Source organism: Tupaia chinensis, unplaced genomic scaffold (assembly GCF_000334495.1).
Source record: "Tupaia chinensis unplaced genomic scaffold, TupChi_1.0 Scaffold000214_1, whole genome shotgun sequence".
NCBI classification, from domain to species: domain Eukaryota; kingdom Metazoa; phylum Chordata; class Mammalia; order Scandentia; family Tupaiidae; genus Tupaia; species Tupaia belangeri.
Window position 1 is genome coordinate 226,187 of NW_006159689.1, and position 8,720 is coordinate 234,906.

General features: G+C 65.2%; 1 protein-coding gene across 1 annotated transcript in view; it reads right to left on the reverse strand.

Moving 5' to 3' along the window:
* Positions 1 to 1,298: 1,298 nt before the first annotated feature.
* The window catches only part of SH3BP5L (SH3 binding domain protein 5 like), an 11,521-nt gene continuing 4,099 nt past the window's right edge, over positions 1,299 to 8,720 (reverse strand). Inside the window, exons 3-8 of the mRNA XM_014587446.2 lie at positions 7,271 to 7,333; positions 7,015 to 7,143; positions 5,069 to 5,230; positions 3,937 to 4,110; positions 3,004 to 3,494; positions 1,299 to 1,449 (exon numbers count right to left, since the gene is read on the reverse strand). Coding sequence (XP_014442932.1) covers positions 1,299 to 1,449; positions 3,004 to 3,494; positions 3,937 to 4,110; positions 5,069 to 5,230; positions 7,015 to 7,143; positions 7,271 to 7,333 — 1,170 coding nt within the window. The remainder of the gene's footprint in view (positions 1,450 to 3,003; positions 3,495 to 3,936; positions 4,111 to 5,068; positions 5,231 to 7,014; positions 7,144 to 7,270; positions 7,334 to 8,720) is intronic.

Consider the following 8,720-nt stretch of genomic DNA (forward strand, 5'->3'; position numbering starts at 1 on the left):
CAGACCAGGGCCAGAGGTCGAACCGAGTCGGACACGGAGGGTCTGGCCCCTGGACCTGGAGCCTTGCCCAGAAGTGGTCTCCCACATCCCAGTATGGCCTTCCACTCCCACGGGCACCTGAGTCCCCTACCCTAGTGCTATCTGCCCAGCTCTGTCCCAGGGGGCTAACTGCTTCGCCTGAGAAACACTAATGGCTGCTCCCACACCCACCATGTGACTGTCCTCCAAACCCGCCCACCACCCGAGCTGCTTCCACACTTGCTACCTGACTCAAGTCTCAGCAGGCCCCAAAGGTGAGGTGCCAAATACCTGCGACCCACCCTGCCCCGCAGGAGCCTTGTGCTGCATGCCCTCTCAAAGAGCCTGGTGGGGGCCGCCCCGGGGCCTGGAGGAGCGACTCCACCCAGCCGCCCATGGCTGGCACCCCAACCTCAGCAGCTGTAGAATGCCAGGCACTTATGTGTGGTGCCCCGAATCCAACAGGATGGAGAAGGGACTGTGGTGAGACCATGCCCCACCAAGGACACATTCCCCTCCCTCTCTGGAGCGTGCAGGTACACTATGGAAATCTAAAAAATAGTAAGGGCTACCTGAGTTCCCTAATTACATAGGCAGAACCCTGGGGGGCACGTGTGGGAAAGATCTGAGGTACAGGCTGCTCTGCTGCGCGCCCACCGAGCGGCCTGCGCTTCCGGCTCAGCCCAGACCAAGTGCTGCTGGTCTGGCCAGCTCAGGTGCACCGAGGGTGAGGGAAGCCGCCCCAGCTCAGGTGCACCGAGGGTGAGGGGAAGCCGCCCCAGCTCCCTTGGCTTACCGTGGAGGAGTGGGTCGCCCCAGCTCCCTTGGCTTACCTTGGAGGAGTGGGTCAGAGGCTTAAGGAGGTGGAAATGCTTGATGTCTACGCCCTCCTCACACCATGGGAGGGTCCAGAGGCAGCTTCGCCCACACTTTGAGGAACAGACCCCTAAGAGCTCCCTGTGACCACCTTTCTCTGCGGGTCAGTCCATGAGGGAGCACTACAGCTGCTCGATCACAAAATGTAAATAAGGGGCCAGCAGGTGGCATGGTGGATGAAGTGCTGCACTCCCACATGGCTGACTGGTTCAAGTCCCAGACCTGGAGGCTTGCTTTCTCATTTTCCTCTTCTGTCTCTGATGAATGCACATGCCCTGTAGCAAGTTTGTAGCAAGTTGAAGTGCTCCAGCCCTGCAAGGCGCTCACTGTGAGCTCTCATCTTATACTCCAGTCCACTGTACCTGGTGTTCGGAAGTACAGATCCTCCCCCTGGACACCACCGCCTACATGGTCAGCACGGCAACATGGTGCAGACGCACCTGGAGCCGCAGGTGCACTCCGGCCCAGGCCTGCAGGCCAGGAACCCCCGTCTGCCTTCTGTACACCAGGACGTTTGCACAGCGAGAAAACCACCTGACTGCAGAACGGCAGGCCCTGAATGTCAGAACAAAACTCGTTCATCTGAAATTCAGGAACAGGCACCACGTACTCACTTGTTAAACTGGCCTCCTGCCCATCCGTCCACGCTCACACTGACGGCAGGACGAGCCCTACAGCACTTGTGTCTCCTGCTCAGACAGCACGGACTCCCCCTGCACAGCCCCACACCAAGCCCTCCAGCACCCACCCCTCCCACAGCACAGCCCCATGGCACGGGCTCCCTGGGCGTGTGGACACCCGCCCTGCACCCATGTGGACACCCGCCCTGCACCCATGTGGATACCCGCCCTGCACACGTGTAGACACCCACCCTGCACATGTGAACACCTGACCTGCATACATGTGAACACCCACCCTACACACATGTGGACCCCTGCCCTGCACACGTGTGTATACCTGCACTACATGTGTGAACACTCGCTCTGCACGTGTGGACACCCACCGTACACAAGGTCACCCAGCCGTGGGCCCTCCCTCAAAAGCATGCACTCCTCTGCCCCCCACAGCATGCTCCCTCTGGTGCTTCACCCCTGCCGCCCTTCCCTCCCCTACCCTGCCTCCCTCCAGCAGGGACAGAAAGGTCACTGTTACATAAACTACTTTATTTAAATAAGACCAGGCAGACCCTCTCCCACACGCACTGGCCCACACACGTCCCCTCCCTCTCCTGAGTGGCCACCTCCAACCCTGCGGTTCTCACCCTGACCAGCCTCCCTCAGCAGGACGGAGCCCTGAGCCCTGCTGCCCTCTGCCCTGTCAGACGCCCACCAGCACGCCGCCTTCCCGGAGCTGGCGAGGCCTCAGGCACACACCCTGGGAAACCGCCAAGCACACAGGCGCTCCCTAGGGAGGGTGGGCCCCTCAGCCCGGGCAGACCCCTCTCCATACCAGGAAAGACAGGGCGACCACAAGCCCAGGACCCTGGAGCAGGTACCGTTTGGTTTGGGGAAAAGGGAGAGCGATGGAGCACCAGGTTCCCTCACCCCCAGGAGGGCCTCAGCCTCAGGACCTCAGCGCAGCTTCCCCGCAGGCACCCCAGCACCTGCCCCTGCAACGGCAAGAGCCCACCCCGCTGGGGCAGGTCCCATGCGCTGACACCAGCACCCTGCAAGATCGAGGGCTGCTCTGGGGCAAACGCCGAGCAACTCGGGCCAGCGGGCGGGTAGCCAAGGGAAAGGCTGTGTCCTCCAGAGGCACGGGACTCCTTGGGGTACCCCCCAGCAGGCAGGGCAAGACCAGGTGAGGCTCTGAGCCAAACTTGGGCCCTGCCCTGGGCGAGAGGACCCGCCAGACCAAGAGGACTGACTCGGACCCAGCATCCCCTTCTCTGAGGGGCTTCCCGGTGCCTCCAGACCAAGCCCCTGAGAGGCAGAGTGGGGTGGAGGTCAGGAGGAAAGCCGGGCGTGAGAAAAGGCCAGGACTGCCTGCCCGGGGAGGAGTGGAGGCCGAGAAGCGGGGATCCTAGGGTCATCGACACGCGGGCCTCTACCAGGAAAACGTGCGGCGTGGGGGAGGGCAGGCCCCAGGAGAGGTGAGGACCCGACTCGCCACAGTGGAGTCTTGCCGGCGGCCGCGGGGCTACAGGCTGACGCTGCGCTGGTGGCGCCCCCCACGGCCCCCGGGGGGGGGGGGGCCCCGCCTCGCCACAGTGGAGTCTTGCCGGCGGCCGCGGGGCTACAGGCTGACGCTGCGCTGGTGGCGCCCCCCACGGCCCCCTGCAGGTCTGAGGCCACCGTGCGCAGGCTCAGCAGGCTCAGTGTGTCCGTGTCCGGGCCCGGGCCGGGACCCAGGCTGCTGCCCTCCTCCAGCCCCCCACCCTCGGCCCCCTCGATCCCGCTGTCCGTGTCCTCAGCGCCCTCGGGCCCTGCTTCCGCCCCCACCGGGGAGGAGCGCCGCGGGCCCAGGGCGTGGGCGGGCAGGCCCCGGCGCCGCGCGTGAATCTGCTCGCTGATCTGCTCCAGGTTCCTCAGGGCCACGGAGTAGCGAGTCTTGGCCTGAGCCACCTGCTGCTCCAGCTCTGTCACTTTGGCTTTGTGTTCCTGCAGAGGGCAGGTCAGACGGGTGCCCTCAGCACCTGCCAGGACCTGGGGACTCCTGCCCAGACCGCCGCTCCCCCCTCCCACGGCTGCCCTTCCTCCGCGGCCCGCTGCTCTCACTGTGGCCTCCTGTGTCCCTCCCTGGGCGTCTTCCTGGTTCCAGCCCCTCCAGACCCTCTCTGGCCATCTGGCAAGCTCTTCCCGCCCTGGTCCCGCAGGTTACGGCCTTTCCCTTCACCTCCCTTCTCTTCCCCCACCATCTTCTCTGCAAGCGGGGCCCCAGCCCACCCCCTGCCCTGCACGGCTGGCTGTTCAGAGTGCACTGGCCCCATCGGTATCTCTGGCGGGGCCGTGGTTTGCCCATCCCCCAGGGTGCTCCAGGGAGACCAGCAGCCCTGCCCGCCCTCCAGCCACACTGCCCCTACTGCTCTTGGTCCACCAATACCTCCAGGATCTGGCTGAACTGGGCCTTGAGCTCGAAGTAGGGGCGGCTCTTGCCAATGGCCCGCCGGAGGGTCTTCTGCAGGGCCTGGACCCGCGCCTCTGCCTGCTGGCACAGCCGGGTCACCCGCTGGTGCTCTCTCTCGCCCCGGAGCCGCTCCTCCTCTGCCTCGTTCACCTGCCCAGACCGGAGTGGAGGGGGGGCACAGGTCACTCAGAGGGACCCCACCTCTGTCCCAGGCATGTGCCCTAGGCTGCTACCAAGTGCTGCCCTGGGGGACCTGGACAGGAAGGTCCTCTGTGAACCCCACCACCTACCGAGCCTGCGACAGGAGGACAGCACAAGCCCACCGGCCTTGAGGCTCCCTCCACCCCAGCCTGCCCAGGCCTCCTGGACAGAGGTCACAGGTCAGGCACACGCCTGGCCCTCAGCTCTGCTGCTGCAGGAAGGGGCGCCGGAGTGCCTCACGTGTGTGTGGTAGCCGTGGCCCTGGGGGAGCCGTCTGTGCTGGGGCTCGGGTCAGGACACGGGGAGCCCAGGGGAGCCACGGCAGTGCCCCACACCCTCCAGGTGAACACCTTGGCCACAGGCAGGCAGAGTCCGAGCAGGGCAGGCCCCACGGCCAGCCAGGAGCTCCCTGGCCCTCGCCCTGGAGCCCACGGAACACCCTCCCCTGCCCTGCTTCCAGGAGTGCAGAGTCGGGGCGGACCTGCTGCGAGCGCCCCGTCCTGCGCGAGCCAAGGTGACAAGAGCCGGCAGAGCCAGAGCTGCCCCACACGGCCCTGAGCACAGGCACAACAGAGCCTCGGAGGAGGGGGCACCCACAGAGCTAAGGCAGGAAGGAGGAAGCTTCTGAACATGGAGGCGCCACACAGTCAGGAAAACCCAGTGGGCGCAGAGTCCAGAGCTCCGGGCAGGGGACTGTGCATTGGCCCAGGCCTGGGAGCAGAGGCAGCGAAGAGCTGGGATGGCTGAGCCGGAGACAGACAGAGCACGGCAGGGCCGGAGCCCAAATGGGGAGGGCACGGGGAGCGGGCTCCGCAGAGACGAACCACAGGGGAGACAGGGCAGTCGATGTGGTGCCGAGGACAGAGCTGCGAGGTGCGACAAAGAGCAGGCAGGCCATGCCACTCACCTTGCAGGTGGCGTGGTTGAGCATCTCCTGCCACGTGGGGTCCAGTCGGTTCTTGTCCGCCATGACGCCCTGCTCGGCCACAAACACCATCTCGCGGGCAGCGTTGTGCATGCTCACGGCACGCTCATACCGCAGCGCGGCCTTCTGCGTCTCCTGCTGGGCCTGAGGGAGAGGGCCGTGAGGACGGAACTGCGCTGCCACCCCGGGGCCCTCGGGGACGAGACGGGGCGGCCCCTTGCAACATCAGCTTAGTCCAAACAGGCTGAGGACAGCCAGCCAGGAGGTGGCATTCAGAGCGTTTCCCAAGAGCAGGACTAGGAGAAATGCATGCACAGGTGTGGCGTTAAAAGGCGACACTGTGGGGGCACGCCCAGTGTGAGGCCAGCACTAAGGCCACCAGCCTTCACTCCAGGGAGGACGAGGGAAAATCCACCCCCCTTAGTTGGAAGGTGGTCAGCGAGTCCTGCAGGGAGTATGCTCCGGAGGCCAAGGTGCTAGGGCCAGAGAGCAAGCTGGAGGACAGCACGGCTTGCGAGCCCCTCCCAGCCACGCCAGCCCGGCACAGGTGGGAAACCCAGGCTGACAGCACAGGGACTGGCACCAGCCAGACCCTGAAGACGATGGCGTGGGAGCTGGCCCTGAGATGTGGAGGGCTTCAAGCCGCACATGGAAAGAGCTGGAGCTCACACGGCTGGCCAGTCTGGCTGGAAAACATGCCAGCATGTGTGTGTGCACACCCAGCTGGGTCCTGACGGGGTGGAGGACAGGAGGACACAGTATGGCAGGGCCCAGGGGGGCACTGCCTCCCTCCTTCCCTCAGTCCCTCCCTCTCACTCTCTTCCTCTTTCCTTCCCTCCTCCCTCTCTCTCCTCCCCTTCCCCTCCCTCCCCCCACTCTTGCAAAGGCTGGCTGGAAGCTGCTGTAGCCCCAGGTGAAACCCAGGGCCACGACAGCAGGGACTGCACAGCCGTCTGCACAGCCGCACCGTAGTGGGGCCACGCCTGATGGATCCTGGCTGGCTGTGGCGGACCACTCCTATTCCTGTATTTTATGCTGTTGCCATCTGGGGGCTGCAAGGGGGGGCACGCATGCCGACCCAGCAAGGCCCTGCCCTCACCTTTCACACGCAAGCCCACCCATCCCACCTCGCTCCTTTAACCCTCACACAGCAAGCTCCCCCTCCCCCAACAGACCAGCACCAGCTGACGGTTACTTAGACTAACCCTGAACTCACCCAGCGTGGCTACCCTGCTCCAGGCCCTCCTCCCGCAGTGCCCAAGTATGGGCTCTGGGCCAGCTTCCCACCGCGGCTCTGCCTCCTGGGGTGCTCCAGTGGGGCCTGCGTGGGGGTGTGTCCCCTCGTGACCCCACTAGCTCCAGTGGGGCCTGAATGGGGGCATGTCCCAACACCCGTGCCCCCAGGTGGCCTGTGTGGGGGCATGTCCCCGCCCTGGGAACCAACGCATCTTTCCAAGCAGCTGTCTCGTGGCTATCTGGCTCTCGTGGCTATCTGGCTATCGTATACTGGATCAAAGCAGCTCCCAGGTACAAAAGGCCACAGGCAGCATCTGGAGCCACAGCTCCCTTCTTACCTTCGTGGGTCTCTAAAGGTAAAGACACATCCTTTGCATAAAAAAGGGAAGTAGTCAGCAATGACAGGAAGAGGGACAAGAGCCAGAGGGCCACCTGCAGAAGCAGCAGGGACGACACATGAGGGTGTGAGGCTGACACAGCGACGACCTGCTGCCCGGGTCCTCGCAGGGAAAGACCAACACCAGCGAGACGGGACGGGGGCAGCCCCACCAGGCCAGGAGCCGGAGCCTGCAGTGGGAACGCAGCCTGGGCGGCGGGGTGCTCGGCCGCGGGTCTGCTGCCCTGCCTCACGCTAGGGCGGAGCGGGGTCTGAGGGCCCCGCGTGCCCCGATGCCGGCGCGGTCCTGGCGCACCTCTTTAGCCAGCCGCCGAGCCTCGTAGTAGGGCCGGGCCTTCTCGATGCAGCTCCCCAGGTGGGAGCCCTGCGTGTTGAGCTTCCGGGCAGACTCCTGCAGGATCCTCCGATAGGTGGTCCTGGCCTCCTGGCAAAGGGACAGGGCAGAGGGAAGGCAGGCCTGAGGGTCGGCCCCAGCCACCATCTCCACCAGGGAACGGCAGCGTGGCCAAGGCCCCCAGGAGCAGCCCGACCGAGGGCAGCAGACCACTCACGTCCAGCTGGAGCTCCACCTGGTTGATCTCCTCGCTGGCCTGGTTCAGGTGCTCCAGCTCCTCCTGCGGGGAGGGTGGCCATCAGAGGCGGGGGCCTGCCCTGTGCAGGGCAGGGGGTGCACAGGTTGCGGGGCCGGAGGGAGGTGAGAACTCGGGGGGGAGAAGACACGCCAGAGAACCATGGAGTTCGCCTCATTCTCACGAGGCCACCTCAGGCTGGGAGCAAAGGCCCGTTCAGGGGTGCGGACACGGAGGTCTGGTGAGGCGACGCCAGCGTGCACCGGGGGTGGCAGTGAGCCCTCGCTCTAACCATGCCTACACTTTATTAAAACCATGTCTTCCAAATCCACGCTCATTTGACCCTCGGGGCCCATTTCAACTTACGACAGTGGCACGTGGCTCCTGCACTAGACAGCCACGTCTGGACATAGGTGCGGGGGAGCCTGGGACACCCAGGGTCCACACAGTATCAATACTCAGAACCACGGCCACCACCTTGGCTGCGATGACCTCAGGCGTGGCCGCAGCAGCACCACCAGACCACGGCGCCCAGGGTCCCCCGGTGCCCTTCTGTACCCGCTGGCCCCTGGCAGGTCCAGGCTCTCCTGTCACATGTCTCGGCTCACTCACAGTCGCCTGATGACGAGCAACAAGGCGGAGAGGCTGAGGCACAGCAGGGTCTGGACCAGGACTCAGCCTCTGACCTCACTCTCCTGCTGCTCTGACCCTTCCTGGAACAGGCTGTCCCCAGGGGGTGTGGTGGCTACCTGCAAAGAGAACTACGACCTAAGAACCCACTGCCTGGGCAGAAGACAGGCACTGCCAATGCAAAAGCAGATTCCAGGGCAGCAAGAAAGACAGGTAAGGGCCACCCAAGATGGTCACGCTGCGGAACCAGGGTCCAAGCTGAGCCTCCAGTTCATACTCCCAGCAGCCCTGACAACGGGCAGGGGAGCGGGTTGGCCCCAGCCGCTCCCACTGGGAAGGAGGACGGCTCCCGCTGTCCGATGGGGGAATGCACAGGCCCCACAGTGCTCCCAGCTACCTAGAAAGACCACCTGGTGACAAGGACGCCTGGGGACAGAGCGGCCTCGAGAGCAGGGTGAGCATGAGCATGGGAGACGGGGCAAGGCAGCAGAGACGCCGGCGGGCACGGGCGCTGTCTGCCCCACCCCGGGCCCTGGCACTCAGCCAACATGGCACTCAGGGCGGACGGTCGGAGTCAGGAGGCGACCCCGCGAGACCTGGGCATGCCGCCAGGACGCTGCCAGACACTCCTGCCCTGCCGAGCGCGGCGAGCAAAGCTTGGGCTGCTGGCCAGCGAAGGCCGTCCTGAGAGCGGGGCCGGCACTTGCGGCAGCGAGGCAGAGGCCGCAGTCCCGACAGCCTGGAGCAGGGCAGAGGCAGCCGTCGTGGGAGGCTGAGGCATGGGGCAGGAACCGGCTCGACC